This window comes from Lissotriton vulgaris, chromosome 2_1 (genome assembly GCF_964263255.1).
Source record: "Lissotriton vulgaris chromosome 2_1, aLisVul1.2, whole genome shotgun sequence".
Classification (NCBI taxonomy): domain Eukaryota; kingdom Metazoa; phylum Chordata; class Amphibia; order Caudata; family Salamandridae; genus Lissotriton; species Lissotriton vulgaris.
This window is the reverse complement of record NC_141687.1, coordinates 91,480,910-91,504,605: the sequence shown is the minus strand read 5'-3', so window position 1 is coordinate 91,504,605 and position 23,696 is coordinate 91,480,910. Positions and strand designations below refer to the sequence as shown.

General features: G+C 46.8%; 1 protein-coding gene across 3 annotated transcripts in view; it reads right to left on the bottom strand.

Annotated features, from left to right (window-relative positions):
* The window catches only part of PAFAH1B1 (platelet activating factor acetylhydrolase 1b regulatory subunit 1), a 526,691-nt gene that overhangs the window by 326,683 nt on the left and 176,312 nt on the right, over window positions 1-23,696 (bottom strand). For all 3 annotated transcript variants that reach the window (XM_086954518.1, XM_086954520.1, XM_086954519.1), the window contains 2 exons: window positions 20,110-20,194; window positions 11,192-11,266 (listed from right to left, as the gene is read on the bottom strand). In XM_086954518.1, coding sequence (XP_086810644.1) covers window positions 11,192-11,266; window positions 20,110-20,194 — 160 coding nt within the window. The remainder of the gene's footprint in view (window positions 1-11,191; window positions 11,267-20,109; window positions 20,195-23,696) is intronic.

The window sequence follows — 23,696 nt, the reverse complement described above, 5'->3', positions numbered from 1 at the left end:
CTGCGTAGCCCCTCAGGCAGCTTGTTCCATAACTGGGGGGCCAGGACAGAGAAGGCTCTCCCTCCCTTCGTCACTAATTTGTAGCGGGGGCAGACCAATAGCTGAGAATCCGATGATTTAAGTATTCTCTTTGGGTTGTATACTTCCAGGCGAGCTTTGATGTAGGCCGGAGCATGGCCGTAGATCGCCTTGTGCGCTATACAGAGGCTCTTAAACTCAACCCTCTCTTTAACAGGGAGCCAATGAAGGTTTTGGAGTAGAGGGGAGGCCTTTGTTCGACTGGGCAATCCGAAGATCAGTCGTGCGGCGTCATTCATTACGACCTGGAGTCTGTTTGTCAGTATTTTTGGGAGGCCAAGGTACAGGGCATTCCCATAATCGATCCGTGAGATGACTGTTGCGGCTACAATTGAGCGCATCATAGAATGAGAAAGGAAGGGGGCTAGCTTTCTCAGTTGTCTGATGATGTTCGTGCAGGTTCCAACAACGGTGGAAATTTGGCTGCACATTGATAGATCACAATCTAGTTTAATCCCCAGGCTCTTTACGTTGGCACTAGGCTTTGGGGCTAATCCAAGCTCTGCAGGCCAGTACAGATCACTCCACGGTGAGGTGGTAGATGGAATTACCAATACCTCGGTCTTATCCGGGTTGATCTTTAGTAGGTTTTCCGTCATCCACCCTACGGTATACCTCAAGATGTTTTGAGCTTGGATTTGTGCTGTCCCTATGTTATCGATTAACTCAGCACAAGCTGAGTATCGTCAGCATAGTTGAAGACTCTACAGCCCATCTCGGCCAGGGATGCAATCAGAGGCTGCAGGTAAAGATTAAACAGAAGTGGGGACAGTGCGGAGCCCTGTGGTACTCCGCACTCTAAGAACCCCACCTCAGATATCGACTCCCCTAGTTGTATCCTCTGAGTCCTTCCCGAAAGGAAGGATTGCAGGCACTTGAAGGCCAAGCCTTTGATCCCAAAGGCCTCCAGTCTTCTCAGGAGCAGGTCATGGCTGACGGTATCGAACGCCGCTGACAGGTCTAATAAAATCAGGGCGCTCGTTTTTTTGCTGTCAGCCATGCCTCTCAGTTCGTCTAACACCGAGAGCATTACTAGCTCGGTGCTATGGTGAGCTCGAAACCCCGCCTGTCGCTCATGCAGTAAGCCATGGGATTCGAGGTACAGGGACAGGGACTTCAGCACGTGTTGCTCTAGGACCTTTGCAAGGAAAGGCAACTGGGAAATCGTCCTGTAGTTCTTCAGGACAGCCGGGTCTGCGCCTGGTTTCTTCAGTAGGGGTCTGGCGGTGGTGTTGTCCGTGAACACCTGCACCACACTCCCCTGGACAGAGGGGAGGAATGCTTTCAGTGCTAGACGAATCGCCCGCAGCTCCAGAAGGTTAATATGGAGACGGGACTCCGCCGGACACCAGAGGCCTCTGATCTCCGCCTCTCCCATGTGGCCCCCCCCAGCCCTGGAGGGACGCGTCCGTCACAACTACGTGCTCCGGTTGGGGAAGGGAGAGGGATCTGCCGTTGACCCAATCACGGTCCGTGAGCCACCACTGCAACTGTCTCGCAGTGCCCTCCGAGATCAGGACATGGTCGGACAGGTTGCCCTGATGCTGGGCCCACTGAAACTTCAGGTCCCACTGCAGAGCCCGCATCCGCCACCGGGCGTGATGCACCAGAAGGATGCAGGAAGCCATCAGCCCCAGGAACCGCAGCGTCAACCTGACCGAAACCCGGGATAGCGGCTGGAAGATGGGAATCAAAGCCTGAATATCCAGGACTCGCTGCTCTGGAGGAAAAACCCGAAACTGCGCCGAATCCAGAACAGCTCCGATGAAGAGGAGCTTTTGGGAGGGGCACAGGTGTGATTTCGGCATAAAACAAAGATCGTAATCACCAAAAATAAGCCTGATCTCAGGAACCCTTCCTTCTGGCTTTAGATGGGCTCCCCATCTGTAAAAAGTTGGTAAAAAGCCTTGCCTTTATCATTGATGAGGAGCTATCACTTAAGCAGCAGGTTGGAGCAGTGACGTCTTCCAGCTTTTGTTAACTTCCCCACATTAAGATGAAAACATTTCTCACCACGGAAGCCTTGGTTCAAGTCATAATGGCTCTAATTAGGTCAAGAACTGACAACTCCGTCGGTCTGTGGCTCTCTAAATATATCATGCATAGGTTCCAGCTGATTCAAAACCAGGCCAGCTAGCTGATACATCACCTCCCCAAATACTGCCATATCGCTCAAGTGACCAAAGATCTCCACTGGCTCCCAGTCATACATAGATCCATGTTTAGAGTATGTTACATTGTCTTCAAGGACTTGTATATGGAAAGTTCAGCTTCATCAAATCTGAGAGGAAGAAGGCACTAGGTTCTACGTAACTACCCACAAGCTTGGAACTTGCTTCCTTTGGAACTCAGGACCACCACTAACTATGCTAAAATCAGACAACTTCTTAAGAACTGGCTCTTCAAGCAAGCCTAAAAATAAATCTCTTGAGACGTGCTGATTCAGTTACATATTGCTAAGAGACAGTTTGATGAAATTGTGCTCTAGAAATTGCAGTAACATAACATAACACCTTTCTATAATGTCAGCACACATAAAATTGTCCCTGGTACCCAAGCCCTGCAATCACAGTAAAAAATCGTATTCCAGCAAATTATTAACACCTTTATGTAAAATCAGTGGCACAATGCAGACTTTTGTGATATGCTTGACTGACAAGCCATATAAACAATACCTTACCTAACGGGGGAGCAGGCAAGAGAAGAACAATTGTAACTTACCTGTAAACAGGTGGTTCTCCAGTATTGGTGTCTTTCATAGATTCACATGCTTGAATATTCCCCGTCGAAGTGGGAGTCCCACAGTAAATAAAATAGCAATAACATACTAATAACATATGTATGTAAAAACATAACACATAAAACTAGAAACTAGAAATAGTTGCAAATACCAATTCATAATTCCTACATAGGAATACATGGCAAGAGAGAAAAAACACTTGTAACATATCCTTGTCATTATGTTAGTCCAAACTAGAGCCAATCAGGCGCAGGCACCCCTCCAGAACCTTCTCCTCAGAGCTCACTCAGATTTCGTAGCACAGGAGTGACAAAAGACTCTAGGAGGAGAATTGAGCCTCTGGGTGGGTCGCATGTGAATCTATGAAAGACACCAATACTGGAGAACCACCTGCTTACAGGTAAGTAACAAATGTTCTTCTCCATTATTAGGGTGTCTTTCATAGATTCACATGCTTGAATAGAATAGTGAGCAGTAGTAGCCGGTGTGAGGCTCGAACCAGCCATGCATAAGTATGTATAAAACTCAGAGACAAGCGTGAATATCACTCACTTGTCGTGAGGAGGTTAGAGCAAGGAGAAGGGCCACCTTCCAGGTCAGAAACTTTAAATCCACTTTGTGGATAGGTTTGAATGGTGCCTTCATTAATTGTGCCAATACAACATTGAGATGCCAGGTAGGAGGAGGACACCGAATGGGCGGGAACTTCCTGAATAGTCCTTTGAAAAATTGGCGAATGACTCTGGAAGAGCAGAGCGAGGAGCCATCTTGACGGAAACGAGAAATTGCCGCCAAGAAAACTCTCAAAGTGAAATGGGAAAGTCCTGACTGAGCCAGTTGTAAAAAGAACGGCAGCAGTTGAGCCGGAGTGGAATGAACGAGATGGACGTTGTGAGCTGCGCACCAGTGACAGAATCTATTCCACTTCAGCTTGTAAGTCTTAACTGTAGACGGAGCTCTCGCATGAGCAAGAATGTCCCTGCATTCTGGCGAAATATTCAATTGGGCAAATTCGAGGTGCTCAGGTTTCAGGCCGATTATTTCAGAGAGGAGGGGTTCGGATGACAAATCTGACCCTTGTCCATCTGGAGGAGATCCGCTCGAGGATGAAGGAGGAAGGGCTCGCACAGAGAGAAGAAGCAGCTCCGAGAACCACGCTTGTCGAGGCCATCTGGGAGCGATCAGGAGAATGTGGCAAGGCTGTCTCTGCATTTTCCACAACACGCGAGGCACCAGCGGAATCTGAGGAAAGGAGTAGGCCAATAGATCGCACCAGTTAATCAAAAGGGCATTCCCGCACGATCCGCGGTGGGGATGCCAACTTGCGTAAGATTAGCATTTCCGGTTCTCCGGGGTTGCAGAGAGATCCAAGGACGGGCGACCCCACAGTCGAAAGACTGAGTCTAGCGTTGGCTGATGTAACTCCCACTCGTGTGTCGAAGACACGGACCTGCTGAGGGAATCCGCTAGGATGTTGGAGATGCCTGGTAGGTGAACTTCGGTCAGGGTAATTTGGGTGATGGAGTGCCCCATCCCAGATCGTCTGAGCCAGTCGAGACAGGAGAGGAGATTTCGTTCCGCCCTGCTTGTTGACATAGTGCATGCTGGTTGTATTGTCCGTGTGAATAAGCACCGATTCTCACTGGATCAGATGATGGAATGCTTTGAGTGCCAGAAAGATGGCCATCAATTCCAGCCTGTTGATGTGTCAAGAGCGCTGAGACAAGAGTCCACTTGCCCTTTATAGACAGCCCTTTAAGGTGCGCGCCCTATCCTTCCAAGGAGGCGTCCGTGGTCAGAATGAGCTCTGGAGCGGTGGGGAGGAAAAGTTCCTGCTGCAATGTTGGACAGTTGCGCCCACCACTTTAGAGCCGCCTTCATGCAAGCGGTTACATTGATCAGGTTGTTGAAAGAGCCGGTGACCTGACGCCACTGTCTGTCCAATTCCTCTTGGACGGAGAGTCTTTAGCCTGCAATTTGGGATCAGAGAGATGCATGATGACGCCATTCCCAGAAATTACTTCAAGATCCGGACTGAAAGGGACTGTTTTGCACACACAAGAACCACCAGGCGGAGAATCTTCATCTGATGCGGTTGAGACATGAATGCTTTGGCTAGTGACGTATCCAGAGTGGCGCCTAGAAAGTTTCTGCAGGGAGCTGGGTCGACCTGCGACTTCGGCATTGATGGAAAGACCGAGGGAGCGAAATAAGTCCTGACAGAGTTGAGTATGCAGAGACAGCTGGCTGCGAGATTGTGATTTTATGAGGCAATCGTCCAGGTATGGAGAAATTTGGACGCCCTGCAGACGCAGGTAAGCTACCACTGGAGCCAAAACTTTTGTGAAGACACGAGGGGCGGAGCGTAGGCCGAAAGGCAACACCCTGAACTGAAAGTCTCTCCGTCCCACCCGGAAGCGCAAGTACTTCAGATGCCGTGGAAGAATTGGCACATGAAAAGAGGCACCCTGGAGGTCGATGGTGGTCATGAAGATGTCCTTGGAGAGTAGACGCAAGATCTTCACGAGCGTTAGCATGCGGAAGGATTGGCACTTGAGATACTTGTTCAGTGCTCGTAAATCCAGGATCGGACGCCAATCTCCTGTCTTCTTTAGGATAAGGAAAAAACATGAATAGAATCCCATCACCTTTTGAGACTTGGGAACCACTCCGATGGCACCTTTTTAGATCATAATACGAATTTGTTTGAAAAGTTCTTTGAGGTGGGCTGGAGGTGGGCCAGATGGAGGAGTGCGAGGAAGAAATTTGACAAACTCCAGAGCATGGCCCTTTGCTACATTGTCCAGTACCCAACAGTCCGACCTGACCATTGAGAAGAGAACAGGGAGATTCGACCTCCAACTTTGTGCGAGGAAAGCAAGTCATTGTCTTTTGGAAGCGGAACCTCTATAGGAAGACTTCACTCGATAGGATTTAGAAGATTTCTGATGGGAGGACTATTGTGGGTGGGAGGAATATTGCTGATTTCCTTGATTGTAGGAGCGGTATTGATTGGATCCACCACGAAAATTAGAGGAGGTGCTGAGTCTGTGCGCACCACGAAAGGGCTGCTTACGGAACTGCAAAGGGCCTAAGGAACAAGCAGCGTCAGTGTTCTTTATCGTTTGCAGTGCCTTGTCGACGTGCGCACCAAGAGTGACTCGCCGTCGTACGGAATATCCAGGATTTTCGCCTGAACCTCCTGGCGAAAAGAGGTAGAACGGAGCCAACCCTGACGTCGCAAAACAGCTGCCCATGCGAGCTGACGGAAGCCAGTGCAAGCGATGACACGGAGCAGTCAATGATATCTTTCAACGCTCTCTCTCCCCCTCTTGAAGAATCATTAAAGCTTCTGCTTTGGAGGACTCCGGGATGAGGGCCACAAAGGCAGACATGTCAGACCACATCGGACGGTGGTAGCGTCCCAATATGGCAAAGGAACTTGCCTGTCTCACTGTAGTAGAGGCCATTATAGAAAATGTTCGCCCAATGGCGTCAAGGCGACGACCTGCTCGATCAGAAGGAGCCGTAATGGGAGAAGTTGGGTTCCTGGAGCAGCGCTGAGCAGCCTGGGTGACCACAGAATCAGGTTTAGGCTGCGCAATCAGGCAAGCTGGTGAACCATGTGGCGCCTTGTACTTTTTCTCTAAGCAAGGCAGTTGCGCCGGGATGGAATTTGGCGTTTGCATCAATCTTACCCCCTCATTCCAGATGAAATCGATGATGGGGACCGTATGGATCTGCTTAAACAGTGGACTTTTGAAATCGTATAGAAAACAGTCTTCATCTCTTTGGACCCTAGGCAGCTCTATCCATAAGCTGGTGGAAGCTTGCAAAGTCGGGGTCTGTATCTGGTAATCGTCCCACTTGGTCATATTACCATCGTCATCGTCATAAACCTGAACCTCACCATCCTCTCGCTCTGGGCGGACATCATCCTCATCAGCATACACTGTAGTGTATATCTGAACAGAAGCTTTAACTTGAGGCAATGGCGCTGCTGGTTGTGACGGAGCAGGAGTCTTAGCAGGCGCAGGTGCAGTTGGCACCGGTGAACCCTGGTGAGATGGCAGGAAATGCCTGTTGTAATCTTCCAACATGTGCTGGAGATTGGAGATGAGAGACAGAGGCAGTGTCGCTGTAGGAACTTGAATAGAACGGTCTTCCTGAAAATACGGATCCTCGTGGTCATCCCCATAGTCCTGGCATTTTAATAACCAATTCAGACGGGCTTCGTGCCGCTCGAAAATGATCTACATCCTCCTCAGGACCAGAGTCCTGTTCAGAACCTGTGGCAAACAAGGGTGATGGAGGCTGCGTGTCACTTGGAATGGAGATCCGATGGAAGAACCAGACCCTGATGAAGGAAGCGGCACCAGTAGCAATGAAGCAAAGGAGGACGAAAGAGTAGTCGACAAAGTTGTGGTCGTAGTAGATGCTGACGACCGCATAGGTGTCGACTGAGCCGCCGATGGAGCAGTCGTCGACGGGTCCACCGTCGACGGAGCCGCCATCAACGAAGTCGTCGTCGATGAAATTGCCGTCGACGGAGCACCCGTCGACGGAGTGGACGACGAGTAGACACTCTTAACAGCTTTCGTCGACTAAGATCGTGCTGTCGACAAAAGTCTTCTTTGACGACGAGGCGATAGGCATACCTTCGTCGACATGGATGACGTGGACGCAGCCGTCGTCGACGTGCCAGAAGCAGAAGTCTTCGTCACTGTGGTCATCGACGAGCCGGAGACAGCAGATTTCGGCGTCGGAACGATCGTAGACGCTCCCGTCGACGATTTCACATGTTTTTTGGCAACATGATGGGAAGAAGCCGTAGACGCCTGAGAGTCCGATCTCCTGTGGCTCACTGGTTAGAGGCGGCAGACCCGAGAGCAGAGGACGGCCTGGGACCAGGGTTCGAATCCCGGCGCGGCAGGTTTCTGGACCAGGGTCAGCAGACTCGATAATTCTCTCGCCTCGGTGCCCACTCTGATCAGCGATCACACTCGGCAACTCTGGGCATTAGCTTGCCTCATCTTCACTAACGGCCCCACCAGACCGCCGGGGATGCCTGGTCTCACCCTGGAGATACCCATTAAGGGGCCATCTCTCAGGGAAGCCAGGAAGGGTTTCGCAGCGGTCGAAGCGCCTTGGGACCCTACGGGTAAGTAGTGCGCTATATAAATGCCTATACATCCATACATATACATCCATGGGCGTAGGCATAGCAGGAGGAGGTGAAGACACCGCAGGAGCCTCTGAGTGACAGTTTCTTTTTCTTTAACACCATCACTGCTGATGGTTTTCCCCTGCTGTGCTGGCCCTGATTTATTCCCATTGTTCATGACTAGCTCAGCTCGTCATAAGCACAGCTCCACTATGCCTCATGACGAGCTCAGCTCGTCATGAGCATAGAAGGGGTTAAAAAAGGAGAAGGCAATTCCTGCACACTGCTACGTTTTGAGGCGGCTTTAGAAGTTCCTAACACCAGGCTTTCTGCGTCATAAAGAGCTAAATCTTTGTCTTTTAACCTTTGTAACCAGAGGATGAGACGACCTTCCCCATCTTTAAGGGTCTTAGTGGAGAAGGTCCTACAGATCTTACATTTGCCTACCTCATGGTCCAGATAAAGACAGTAGATGCACTTCTTGTGGGGATCTTCAGAGTAGAGCCGCAACTTCCCACAAGAAGAACACGGTCTAAATAAAGCCTTCTTACTTGAAGGCATAGTAGAATTCACTTGAAATGAGTAGTAGAAAAAACTGAGCAGAGCTCAGGGAGATTGAGTTCACACAACGTGCGGTTGAAAATCTGAGAGACTGAGCTCTGAGGAGAAGGTTCTGGAGGGGTGCTTGCGCCCGATTGGCTGTAGTTTGGACTAACATAATGACAAGGATATGTTACAGGTGTTTTTTTCTCTCTTGCCATGTATTCCTAAGTAGGAATTATGACTTGGTATTTTAAACGGTTTCTAGAGTGTATTTTATGTTTTTTTTACATACATATGTTATTAGTATGTTATTGCTATTTTATTTACCGTGGGACTCCCACTTCGACGATGGGGAATATTCAAGCATGTTAATTTATGAAAGACACCTTAATACTGGAGAACCCACTTTTTTGGGGTACTTTTTAGCAGATTTTCTTTCGAGGAATTGAGGACACAAGCTCTCTGCAGACAGTTAAATGTGCTTGTAGTCTGAACTACAGATGCTTGTCTCAGGTAGGGACTAATACTACTTTATAAGAAATCCTTTCAGATATTCATTATAAAGAAATGTTTGCATTAACATCTTGAAATACTTAAATAGTTCCTCCAATGGTATTTCAAGTCAAGTCATAGAATTTATATAGCGCACTACATACCCAGAGGGTTTCAAGGCGCTTAGGAAGGGGAGGAGGATTATTTGTCAAATATCCATGTTTTAAGCTGCTTTCTGAACGCTAGGTGATTCTGGGTGAGGCCAAGGTAAGTGGGGAGTGAGTTCCATGTTTTGGCAGCCAGGTATGAGAAGGATCTGCCTCCCATGGTGGTCTTGTTGATGCGAGGTACAGTGGCGAAGGCTTGGCTGGAAGAGCGAAGTTGGCGGGAGGGGGTGTAGAAGGACAGTCGAGAGTTGAGGCAATCTGGTCCGATGTCGTAGAGTGATTTGTGTGCGTGGGTAAGCAGTCGGAAAGTAATCCTCTTATTGACGGGTAGCCAGTGGAGGTCTTTAAGGTGACCAGAGATGTGTTCGTTGCGTGGGATGTCTAATATGAGCCTGGCTGAGGCGTTTTGGATTCGTTGTAGTTTCTTCTGGAGTTTAGCGGTGGTACCTGCGTAGAGGGTGTTTCCGTAGTCCAGTCGGCTCGTGACTAGAGCGTGGGTGACTGTTTTCCTTGTTTCGGTGGGGATCCAGCGAAATGTTTTTCTGAGCATGCGAAGAATGTTAAAGCAGGAAGAGGATACGGCGCTGACTTGTCTGTTCATTGAGAGTGAAGAATCCAGGATGACGCCAAGGTTCCGTGCGTGGTCTGTCGGGATGGGTGCATTTCCGAGGGCTTCCGGCCACCAGGAGTCGTCCCATGCAGAGGGGGATTTACCTAAGATGAGGACTTCTGTTTTGTCTGAGTTCAGTTTCAGACGGCTTTGTTTCATCCATTCGGCGACTTCTTTCATTCCTTCGTGTAGGTTAGTTTTGGCGGTGCTGGGGTCCTTGGTGAGAGATAGGATCAGTTGAGTGTCATCCGCGTAAGAGATGATGTTGAGGTTGTGTTGGCGGGCGATGGCCGCGAGGGGGCTCATGTATACGTTGAAGAGGGTGGGACTGAGTGAGGATCCTTGTGGTACGCCGCAGATGATTTCAGAGGCCTCGGACTTGAATGGTGGGAGGCGGACTCTCTGGGTTCTTCCGGTGAGGAACGAGGTGATCCATTCCAGTGCCTTTCCTTGGATTCCGATGTTTCTGAGGCGTTGTAAAAGGGTGCTGTGGCAGACTGTGTCGAAGGCTGCAGAGAGGTCGAGGAGGATGAGGGCGACTGTGTCTCCATTGTCCAGTAGAGTTCGAATGTCGTCTGTTGCTGCGATGAGGGCGGTCTCAGTGCTGTGTTTGGCTCGGAATCCAGATTGTGAGGGGTCGAGTGATTTGTAGGCTTCGAGGAAGGCGGCGAGCTGGTTGTTGACAGCTTTATTTCAAATTTCAAATGTTAAGGTTGAGCATGGGACCACTGAGGGCAGAGACTGGACATTGTATATGTGGCTTGTTCCTTAGAGGGGAAAAACAGTGTGAATAGGAATATATTATATCAGACTACAAAAGCATTTGATTGAGATAGGCAACACTGTTGGATGGGTGCTGAAATGGAAATGAAAAGTAGGACCAGTGTTTAGGTGCAGTCTGAGGATGAGAGTTCAGAATACCTGTAGTGCTAGAAGTTAGCAGAAGCCATGGAAGAATAAAAGGCCAAATAGCCAGTTTATGAATGATGGCAAAATAGAACACCTTTAGGCAGGACTATTTGGCATTAAATGTGCAGAGGATTGCAGCTTCGGAGAAGTTTGAAACTATAGCCCGGACTAGGTCACAGGAGGTCGATTGCATTAGTACAAATGTGATGGCTTACGAGCAGAAACGGGTCTATTGGAGGTTCTGAGACTTCAGTATCAATTGCACAGATTATGGGAGGAGTTCTGTTGCAGAAGGCGGTAGTGTTTTCCAACACTGGCTCCAGCTGCCCGACAGTCCATAAGAGTGTGACGGTGTGGCCTCTGGAAATGCTTGGTGGGAGCTGCAAGTTGTATAACTTAATGTGCACATGCCTCACATTTTCCTACTATGGCCTGATTCAAAATAAACTCAAACTGACGTTTGCTGTATGTCACAAAGTGTCACTTACCTTTTTTTGTAATCTAATCACAGATGTCCATTTTTTTTCCAAAAGTCCAGCATACTTTTTATCCAACTCTTCATTCTGAAAGGGGAAAACGGATAGCAGAATTCAAATATCCAAAAATGCAAATTACATACAGTGCCCATTATACAGTAGGAGCAATCGGTGGCAATGAGTACCCTCTTTTAAAATGTTTGCATAGCAGGTTTATCAAAGTAAAATAAATATCACAATTGCCTGAGACTGTGTGAAACATGCAATTTAAACAACAGCTACTGACAATGGGAGCAAAGGTTTGTCCTTCATGTCGGCCTTCCTGGATTTCACTTGAGAATACTTCCACAGAACTTTTGAAATGCACAGGTGTTCAAAAGTAAATATGCTCGTCTGAAAAATAGATATTCAAAGGTAATATTCGGACACACTGAGAAGGAAGTGTGCATCGAAGTAAGAGGGTCAGAAGTGTTTGTTTGGTCAACTTTCAACCAACTCACAGCAGAACGGGTCAACTTGAACTTTAGCAATAGTTACTCTTCTAAAATGCAGAACAGAAAGTAGTTGCTGGTAAAAGAAAATTGCTTAAACTTGAAATTGTAGTCCTTTTACATGTGTATCTTCATTTTACTGATCAGAGAAAAACGATGCAAATGATCAGGCTCTGCAAACAATTGCAACACAGCAATCTGTACAATAGCCTATATTTTTAAAGAAAAATAGCTAACAGCAGAAGAATTTACAAACATACAGCGGCCGCATCGTCTTGTTGGGTGCAGGACAGCATTTTCCACGGAGTGACGAGGAAGGAGGCACCGGGTGAGAGGCATCAGCGGGGCTGCGAGCGTGCGGGGACTCCAACAACCAGGAGTCCCTGCGAGACCGACACCCAGCTTCCGGTCCGCTCTCCCTGCTGGCCCGCCCCCCACCCATCACGCCCACTATATTTTAGCTTTAGACTCCCGCAGCGCAGGACGCAGCACGGGGCGAAGACCGGGCAAAGAGCGGGCCGTTTGAGACCGTTCGAGAACGTTAGAGACCGGACTGGGCCACCCCATTTATATCCGGTATTACCCCAAAATCTACCTCTCAGCTAAAATTATATCACGCCCTCTTCTTAGTCGCCCCTGAGCCATATTGCCCACTATGAGCAAAATGGAGACCAGGAGCAAAGCCCACCAGGTAGCTAATGGCCCCACAACAACAGCCCCAACTCAAGGCACAATTGATAACTACTTTCTGAAGGCAGGTTCTCTCTTGATAGACGATATCACCCTCCTAGAAAGACGAATCTCGCAGGAAATAGAGTGGGTCAGGAGGTCATCGATGGGTGTTATAGCGATGGCAAAAACTCCTGAAGACAGGCGGATCATAGATACCTCACAACTTGGTGCCTGTGGTGGGGCACAGCGACCCACTAGCATAGATCTCTCTGAGGGAACAATAAGTGATTTAGAGGACATGAGTCTTCTCTCATTGCCTCTAATGCAAATTACCCAACCACCTAACCTAATAAACACGGGGGAGGACACTGATCTAACCATCCAATGCCCCACCTCACTCAGGGATGAATTGACCACAATAAATGATACCCCAAATCTAGTAGGGACACCTAGTACAAATCGGGGGTTAAGGGAGGGTGCCATTCAAAAAAGGATACCGGGGAAACAGAGCACTAAGGAAAGAAAGACTAAAAAAAGCAAAGGAAAAAATAGGGAAAACACATAACACAGCTAGCTCAGATCACACTAACCAGGAAAGAACCTTACCTGTGATAGCGATTGATCCCTCCCAGCAACTGCCCAGTGACACCCTCACTGACCAGCCACCTCCCACCATTGAACACAATTCTGAGTCACCAGAAGAGGACATAACATTAGCTGACATAGGTCACCTTCTGAAGTCAATTATAAGCCCTTTAGAAGCACGCTTGATGAAAATGGAGGCGAGATTATTTAAAATCATGGCCCCTAGTGGCGTTGGCTAGCAAAACTACAACTCTTTTGCATTATGCATGTGCAACAGACTTCCTCAAGTCCCCACTATTAGTATCATCCATTAATATATACTGCCCAGTTACATGTACCCGCCTCATGGGACAATATCCAAAAGTGTCTCCTGCAAATTCCCAGAACTAAAACGTAGTAGTTGTTCATAATTTGTGGCAACTTGATTATCAATCTATTTCCCTGACCGTTTAATAAATTAACATTTTGAGGTCGTACCTTTTTTCCCCACAAATTGTTGCGCAGCAAGTAAATTTGAAATAGATATTGTAGTGAAGATACGGTTCTGCTTGTACACATTGCTATGTTAGCATAAGTGATTTAGTTGCTTAAACGCCATTTTTTCGCTTTTGCACACTACACTACAGGTCTCTGTTCTTATGAAGACAAACTGATTACTTTCCTTCACATGAGGACGGTCTGTTTTTCACATCTCTAGACTAACACTGTGACCTCAAGTCTGCACAGTGTTCAAGGTTAAATAACAATGTATGCTTTTGATAAGACATTGGAAATTATAATTATATTTAGTTAGGATTTAATAGTTCTTTAATATGCAAATACCTAAGCCTTTGCCTGCACCAACTACCCTTTTACATTGCTATAGGTGTTTCCCGATTAAAGCCTTGCATAATCTATGACTGGGCAACGTTGTTGAGCTACCCAATTTCCAAAGATCAGTTAAAGAAATTGTTTTAAATTTACAAGGGATTTTATTTATTTTGAATATCAAAGTCAAAGTCAAAAAGGCTTTATTTCGATAAAAGAATTCCCATAAAAGCAGCACGTAAATCACAGTACAACAATTTGTAAGATCAGAAAAGCATGTGAAAAACATTCTCGCAGATTTACAAAGCAGTTCATTAAGAAACAACTACGTTTTAAAAAGGAATTAAACAGTCAATTTAAGCCTTTTGGTGCGGATGGACCAAGCCCATGATAAAAATTTGGCAAAAACACAAGCATAGGTGGCACGGCTATCAGACGTTAATATCCTGATTGCAGTCACATGACTCCTAGTACCCAACTGCCGACATAAATTTTTGAGCCAAACCCTTCTTGGATTTGCATACTCACTGCACTCGAACATAAAGTGCGCCAATGTCTCTGGTTTGATTAAGCACACTGGGCAAAGCTCTGTGGTTTGTTCACGTGGTTTCCAATTAGATGTAAAAGACTGTAGGGGAAGGGTTCCTGCTCTGAATTTGAAATATAAAGCCCTATCAAAGGGTTTTTCAATAATGTCAAGATACACTTCCCGCTTGGGTTGGTCTTTAAACTTCAAGAAATCCTCCGTAAGTCTACCCATAGTAGTACTAGTGTTTCTTTTTGAGGAGATCCAGTCCCAATATAATTTCTTGAGCGTTAGCTTCGGGGGTGAAGTTCTATTTGACCATGCTTCATTAAGGCCCAATTTGGATTGCAGCAACTTCATGTCTCTTAACCATTTGATTTTGTGCCACCCTGGTAGTGACATGATTTCTGCCAGGCCTTGAGCATATTTGCTGAGTTCCTCCACACGCCAAAGCCGCGCCCAGAGCAAGAGTGGACGAAACTTTGCGAGGTCATCAATTGGGCGACATCCCAGGTCCAACATTAGTGAGACCGTGGGAGTTCCCTGCGGTAAGGACATAATCGCTCTGCAAAATTTCATCTCTGATCTTGGTAGAGCATCGGAAATAGATGACCCCCCAGAGTTCAGCCCCATAGAGAGCAGAGCTGACACCCTTTGCCGAGTATATTTCTAAGACTGTAGCTATAGGTCTTATTTTGCAGGAGCGTTGTTCTTTCAAGAGAGCTCCTGTTATTCTCTTATGGGTTAAAAGCATTTTGTCCAAGTGTGGTGTCCAATCCATTTTATGTGAGAGGCGTATCCCAAGGTAGTCAAAAACTTCTACCCTCTCCAGTGGTTCAGCATTCAGGATAGGAGGGCGGACTGGTTTTTTGGGAGGGTTCAGAACAAGATATTTGGTCTTGCTTGTGTTAATTACCAGGCCGCGATTAGCACAGAAAGATTGAAAGTTATTTAAAAGTCTTTGGAGGCCTATTGGGGTCTTGGACATTAAGAGCGTATCGTCCGCGAAGAGGAGTGTTGGTATGCGTTCGCCAGCCAGGGATGGTTCATCTGAGGGATGTTTCCGAAGATGCTCAACCACCCCATTGATGTAGAGGGAGAAAAGGGTGGGAGCTAACACACATCCCTGGCGGACACCTCTCTCTACCGGGATACTACTGGTTTTTTCCCCCCCTGGGCCCCACCTAATCTGGGCAAAACTACTTTCGTGCAGCCTAACAAGCAACACAAGCAAGTAGTGCGGTAACCCCATATCGGCCAGTACGCTCCATAAGGTCTCTCTAGGTACAAGGTCAAAGGCAGTCTTTAAATCGATAAACGCAAGATAAAGACTGCCTTTGCCTATGACCACAACTTTCCAGTAGACCATCATAAGCCTAAAGGCTTGCTCGATTGTCCCAGTTCCAACTCTAAAGCCCGCCTGATAGTCAGTAAGGATTTTATTTTCGTCTACCCAGTTCAGAATTCTTAGCAGTAGAACCTTGCCAACTACTTTTTGGCTGATATCTAACAGGCTAATGGGCCTATAATTAGCCGGATCATCCCTGGGGCCTTTTTTGTATATAGGGACCACCTCCGCCCCCTTCCACGAGGAGGGGACGGGGGCACCCCTACAGATAGCAACGAGTAGGGAATGGATCAGTTTTCCCCACTTTGAAGTATCTGATCTTAAAAGGTCACCGGGGATACCATCCGGACCAGCCGCTTTTTGGGGAATAATAGTGCCTATTGCGTATTCGACCTCCTTGATGGTAAAATCAAAGTCGCTAGGCTGGATGTTCCAAATTGGAAGGAGCATGGATGAGCCCCCAACCCCCCCTTGTGAGTCGCTCGTCTGCAATTGGTCAGCTTGGCGGGTGTAGAGCTTGGAAAAGTGTTTGACCCACGCCTGACTAGGGATATTACAAGTTATTAAATCACTATAAGGCCTATTCCGAGCTCTAATAGTATCCCAAAAGCTTTTTGGATCCCTCTTGGAGCTAGCTTCTTTAAGAGTAGACCAGTAAGCCTCCTCCCACTCCTTTTTTGCTAGACCTAATATTCTCTTATGTTCTTTCCTGGCTAACTGAATTTGGGGTTGAGATTTGCCTTTAACGGCCTCAATTAGCCGGGACTTAGCTTTCCTGCAAGCTGCTGTATACCAGACGTGTATACCCTTGGTTTTATTTTGGGACGTGAGCCTCCCAGCATTGCCCTTTACCCAAAAGACTTCCCCTATAGTCTTAACAGCAGCCTCAAAAATGGGTGTTGCCCTATCCACTGCTGTGGATAAGTCAATAGTGTCAAATTCTATTTGAGAGGCCGCAAGAATCACCTCTATGTTAGCAAGTTTGTCAGGATTACTGGCAACTTTGTCCCACTTTAAACGCCTTCCACAGGAGGAGACAGTAACCTTATGTGAGCATTTGGAGGGTGCTGACAGTGCTTCGTTAGACCAGGGATTCGTGATGGTTAGAGAAAGCGAGTTGTGGTCGCTCTCGACAGTCGGTATGACTGACATGTCTTCCACCCTGCTCCAAAGCCCCATGTCCAACAGGATATAGTCAATCCTTGAGGTATGACCAACCCTGTTGAACGTCGGGGCGCCCATCCGGTCAGAAGGTGTACGGCCATTAGCGGCTCTTAGCCCAAACTCAAGAGTCAGTGCATTTAGCTGTACTGCACCGCTGGTCCAGCGCCTAATCGGAGGGATGGAAAGTGAAGGGATGCCCCATCTACTGTCTTCTTCGCCCAAATCAGGGATGCCATCTAGGGGGAGTGGCTCAAAGGTGCAATTAAAATCACCTGCTACTAGGGTATAGTCAGCTTCTCTGCAATCCCTGAGCTGCACCTCCAGATCTGCTATTACGGGTGAGGTGTGCCCATTTTTTGTGCCTCTAGCATAAACATTGTAAAGAGCTAGAGTCAGACCAATACATGGAGTACCTAGTAGAATGCCTAAAATATCTGGATTATTAATCTGCTTGGATATTATTCTACAGTTCAGGGAGATGCTTACCCAAGTAATGAGACTCCCCGAAGGGCGCCCCTTTCCATTCATGGGTTTCACTGCTGGGATGAAAAAGGTGACAAACCCAACCCGGTGGAGTGGTTCTGTGCTCCAAGTCTCTTGAAACATACAGATCTTATGTGCTTCTACCAGATCACTCCACTCAGGCAGATCCAGTTTCCTATGAATGCCCGCAAGGTTCCAACTAAGGATTTTTATTTTATCCTTGGTGGTTTTCCCTCTAGTACCATCGATGTCTCTAAAACTAGGGGATTCTGCACATTCCCTCTCTAGGGCAGGGGATGGTGACTTGGTCAGGCTAGCGGCTGTCTCAGTTGGAGTTAGAACATAATGGGTAAAACATGACTGGTGAACCCTTCCCCTCACCCCTATTAATGTCAAAATGCATGGGGAGAGCTTCAACATAATTAAGTCAATCCACCTCTTCTAGCGCGCTGAATCTATTACAATGGGCAAACTGAGATACAAAGGGGTCAAAAGGAGGACGTGGACCTAGCCATGGTTGCTGCCACTGATGGATAGTGTGTTGTGGAGCATACATATACCCTCTATTTGTTGGAAAGCTGAATTGGGGAGGGATATTGTCTGGGGGGCATGGGTAGAAAGTAAGACAAGGGAAGTGGGTGAATTTGAGTAGCCGGCCCACTATTAGGTGAATTGCAAATATAATTCACTACCCCTACGTCCCTAAAGTTGATTGTTATAACATCACCTGCTATGGTCTTGGTGTTTCTACCCACCCAATCCCCTCTTCTAACTGCGTGTATTTCCCCACACATGTTATTGGGCAGTGGTTTGTGGAGGTGGAGCCACTGGGCACATTTATTCTTTAATTCAACAAGGGTTTCTCTACTACCCTCCTTCAGTGGTGGCACCCCCGTCAGTACAACCACAAAGGGTGAGACTTCCGGCGGCAAGTTGATTGACTTAAAGCGAGCCGGCCTTGTTTTGGAATCATAGGGCTTGTTAAGGGAGGTAGTTGCTGACGAAATGGTGGCTGAGCTTTTGGGACCCTTAGCAGATTGATCAGGTACTTTTTTGGAGCCGATAGGTGCTTGAGGCTTTACAATAGGGTCTATACCGCTAGGAGTTGGTAAGGGCGCAGGAACTTTTTCCCCCCTTTGAGCCTGATGGAGCGGTACTGCTCCTGGTTTATCAGATATAACTTTGGTTTTTGCAGTAGGGTCTTTAGGTAGGTTACTATTGATGTTATTCACCAAGGAGACTTCTTTGGTTTTCCCTTGTGACTGAGTGGTCACATTTCCACTTGACTGGTTAGTCCCTTTAGTGTTGATTAGGGATGTTAGTCTATCAATTTTTGACATTAAGGGCTTGATGAGCCGAAATAGTAGCTTCAAGATCTGATTTTAAGTCTGCTACCATATTTTCGACCCAACAAGGAATGCCTGAAGTTAAAGTTAGAGCTGGTGCCACAAGATTATGATTCCTGGTGTTGGTTTTAGGTTTTTTCTTGGTCTTAGGCATATTCCTTGGTCCAGACGATACAGGAATGCCTCCTTCCCCTGATGCTTGAGGGCATTTGTCTTTGATGGGCTCTAGCCTTCCAATTGATTGGCAAGCTTCAAGGTCTGGAGTGGCCTCTAGGTCAACAAATGAAGAATCAGACTCTAATTGTGAGACTGATAAGTCAACTAAGTATGGTACTGTAAGTGGACCAACAACAGGTTGAGGTAATGGAAGGGAACGATTAGATACAGTTTGCTGGGGAGGTGAACTTACAGTTGATAAAGGGCCCAAGGACGAGCGTTTAGCGTTCATAAGGTCCAAGGATACTCTTCGTTCCAGTAAAGAGATACTGTGATCGATTGTCTCATTTACCCGGGATATAAATTGGTCTATTGGCCCAGTTATTTGGGCTACGGCCATCGCTGTTTTGGTTTTACTTCTTGTTCTACCGGGCATGACGGACATATGTGGAGGCTTGCGAGTTGAATATTGGGACGGTGTGCAGAGCCAAGAGAGGTGGCCCGGTCCGGTCACTGCCGGGCACTAACGGGCAACAACGGGCCCGCCCTTGGCCCGGGCTTCGCCCCGGGCTGCGACCCGCGCGCTTCCCGCGATGCGCGTCACTGATCTTACTAAAGTACTCCTGGGTAGAGAGGGGGCGTGGCACTGGGAGGGGCGCGGCTCACCCGGGAAGAGGACACAGCTGAGGATGTTGTAGGCTGGTCCTCGCAGTCCCGGGGCCGCGCCTCTCGCCTCCTCTGCAGCCTCGCGGCTGGAAACTCCTCTCACCGGCAGGATTCACAAAGTGGAACAGGTATCAGCTACTCCAGTAGAACGAGCAGGGTTGTGGCAAAGAGACTCCTCTGAGCGAGCGGCGCCCGCGAAGCGGGGGCCGCGAGGGGTAAAGAGCACTTCGGTGGGGGCGGGCACTGGGAGGGGGCGCGGCTCACCTGGGAAGAGGACACAGCTGAGGATGTTGTAGGCTGGTCCTCGCAGTCCCGGGGCCGCGCCTCTCGCCTCCTCTGCGGCCTCGCGGCTGGAAACTCCTCTCACCGGCAGGATTCACAAAGTGGAACAGGTATCAGCTACTCCAGTAGCACGAGCAGGGTTGAGGCAAAGAGACTCCTTTGAGCGAGCGGCATTGTATATTTTGAATATACAATGGCTAGGCATGTGGATTTGTAGAACACAAATTAAATTGAACGCATTAGTTACCACAGTTTCACTCTCACAATACAAACTTTCATATGTCTCTAGCAAGGTTCTCGGCTAACAATCTAGTCCTACAAAAAGTATCTGTTCAGATAAAACAGTACACGTTTGAGGACTCTAGGACCCAGTTTAAAGAAAACACTGGTTGCACTGTACTCACCATGTCAAATTCTGCTTCCTTTTTAAAAACCGAATATGCTTCTTCATAGCCATTTGAACGAAGGTAATCCGCAATAGCTCGATTTCTAAAACAAAGGACAATTTTTTATTACAATAGTGGAAGGTAAAAGCACTTTATAGCGTAAGGTAATATTTGATGCACAACATTATTTTCAGGAAATATGAGTAGATTCCCTTTCACTTCCAAATTAATTTTTTACACATCACAAATCTAAATAATGTCGCAAAATGAAAATGCTCAGATTGGAGAGTCATGATAAATGTTTAAAATGAAGCTGCATAGTGAAACCCTAACATAAAAAGAGCTGCTGCAATTTGTACTCGTATCTGCATTCGCATATCTGCCAGCCTCAACCCCCCAGACCTGGTGTGGCCGGCATATTTAGGTTGCATTATCTTCATTCCAAAGTTAAAATAGCCCATGACAGTAAACAGTAGGGCAAAGCAAGGTTTTCCAGTATCCTATTTTTAACATTAACATGGCGAGCAATGATTTCACAGTTTCAGAAGCTTGTTGCATCAAACTAAGTAGGGTCAGTGAATGCTCTCTTACAATACACATCTATAGGAAGAATTGCAATCCTTTTTTCTCAGAATTATTAACAGCACAGCATTTGCACTCAGTTAATCATTTCTAACAGTGTTCTGGTTAGTGGAGAACATATGAAATTTCAACGGATATCGTACAAATGTCCATAAAAAGTGAAAGGACAGGGAAAACCGCATCAGCCGTTTTGACACTGAAATGTGAAAAGATCTTTGTCTGAAACTATTTGTCTCAGACAAAAATTAATCAAGAAACGGAAGGAATAGATACATTCGTTCACATGGGAAAACTAAGAAAACCTTACGATAGAAAGATGAGGGTGCTAAAAAACAGTCCAACTCGCATGGAATATCGTTCAGGGCAGTAATTAAAGTACCTGAATCTCAGTAACCATCTTCCAAGCTGTAAACACTAAGACGACAACTATCCAGTTATGATAGTGCAGCCTGCTGCTCTAGGAGAATACACATAATATCTTACTCAAAAGGGTGTAGAGTTTTTCTTTCCTCAAAAGGGTAAAAGACTTTATGTAATGGCTCTTTCGAGAAGTTATGATGGCTGCAAAGATAATTATTTTTATGGAAGACAGTTATAGACCAGGCTTTGCTACATTAAGAGATAGCGAAATGTATTTTTTAAATACATCATCCTGTAGATGAACCCCAAACTATACCATCTGTTCTGCCTACAGAAATGCGATGCCCTGGTAAACATTTTTTTGCTTCTTTCAAGCTAAATTGACAGACTATATCCAAGTACGAATCTTATTGAAACTCGGATTCCACAACCCACAACAGCTGGAGTGGTGTGATTGACACATTTCATTAACAGATAGGCAGAGCCTCCTCGAGGAGTATTTAACCTATACAGCAGTAGACTGTCCCTCAGCGTGCATTTCATTACTGGTTTAACAGCCACAAGTTCCAAAATCGTCACGTACCACCGCTCCTTGAGGGATAAAACACTAAGTTAGCCTACCTGAAAACATATTGAATGAACCTTTTGAATGTAAAACTATTTATTTTTCAATACACGTATGCTGGTTTGTCTCCATGAACACTTTCCATATTGAAAAAGATGTTGATTTAATACTTTTTATGCATAATTGAAGTGGCTTGCACTTTGTAGTATCCTGGGTTGCTATTATTTATGCTGTACCTGTAGAACCCTGCCTGGGTGATGTAAGATGGAATGTTGGGAGTGGGAACTCACAGTTGGAGAAGGGCTGAGCGCCTGGCTGGATGCTCCTGGTGGGGCTAATAACTAGTGTACTCCTATGCTGTAATCAACCTGGATGAATCCTCATGAAATACTACTACCAGCGTGGACTTGGTTACTACATTTTACTGCCGACGAGTTAAAGAAACAACCTGCGTCTACCTCGCAACTCTTAGTGGAAGTGCCTGGGAAACTCAAGATATCTTCACAGCTGTCAACCAACTGTCAAGATAGCCCCACCAGTGACCTCTGCACCGGTCGCCCTCTTCAAACTTCAAGTTTGTTCCCGTGCTGTGCCCTCAACGAGGGTAAGAAAGACACTCTACAACCACTGTCTTCGGCTGTGGTTTCTGTGAGGGTATTGTATGTTGGATTTATATAGCGCTTATAACCCAGGGGTCTCTAAGCGTTTGCCTTGGGAACCCGTCCTGGCTTTTCCCTGTGAGATGGCCCCTACAGGGCATCCCCAAGGTGAAAGCCAGGCATCCCGCCGTTGTGGAGATTAAGCAAGCTTAATGCCCAGAGTTGCAGAGTGTGAACCCATGATTAGGTCAGCACCGAAGCGAGAATTATCGAGTCCGTGGACATTTGAGCTCAAGATGCTGCCGCGTCGGGAATTGAACCCTGGTCCCGGGTCTGCCCTCTGCTTCAGGGTCTGCCTGCTCTAACCAGTGAGCCACTCCTCATCAACGTTGCTCAAGTGCTGAATTTTCAACACAGGGTGAGTCTACCTACGTTTCTGTGTTTTGCTGTGCCTTCAAGCAAGTGTTAGCCTATCTTTGCCCGCACACTGTCTGGTTAATAATTGTGCTCATGTCTCTGCAGGCTGTGCCTTCAGCACATTAACTTTTGTTCTGACTACGCATGCACGCAGCAAGTCTCTGTACCTCAAATTCATGGGGTATTCTTAGTCATTAAGAAATCAATTTGTAAAGAAAAAAAAAAGATCAGAATTACTAGAAAATAAATCGGGCTCGTGAGAAAATTACTTTCAGTTAAAGGACTCTGTAATTGAAATCCTCTTACCTCGTCTAGCGGCTGTTTTTTATGAAGAGAAATTTTATTTCTCCAGCGGCTGATATTAGCATCCTGAACATATTTACCAAGGTGAGGAGGTTAGCGTGAGGGTCCGGTTATTTATTAAGATGTCAACTTGGTATGCGTAGCGGTGCGCTTTAGCTGGCACCAGCTTATCGTTAAAGTTTGTTGGTTCAAGATATGAAATGCGTTACTTACCTGTAACTGCAGTTATCCAGTATTAGTGTCCTTCATAGATTCACATGCCTGAATCATTCCCCGTCGTCGAGACGGGAGCCTCCGGTATGTAAAAAAGTAATGTCCTATAGACATACATATAAAGGAATAGGCCTAAGGATCTCACCTTAGTGTCCTATCTACGTCCTTATGTAAGAAGGACCAAAACAGAGTAGGCCCAAGGGTCCCACCTTGGTAGCCTATCCGTGTCCTTTTGTAAAAAGGACCAAAGTAAAGAGAACCAACCAATCAGCTACCACCTCCTTCTAGAACCTTCCTGTCAGGAGCCTCAGTCTCTCAGATTTCGTACGCACTAAGCTAGTTAGGCACAAACTTGTTAGAGAGATAGGTGAGTCCTTCCAGGGGAGGCGGGAGGGTGCATGTGAATCTATGAAAGACACTAATACTGGATAACTGCAGTTACAGTGAAGTACGCATTTCTTATCCAGTATTTGGGTATCTTTCATAGATTCACATGCCTGAATCAGAGTAGCAAGCAATACATTATGCACATTCTGTGGTGGTACATCATACATGAGTCTGTAGAT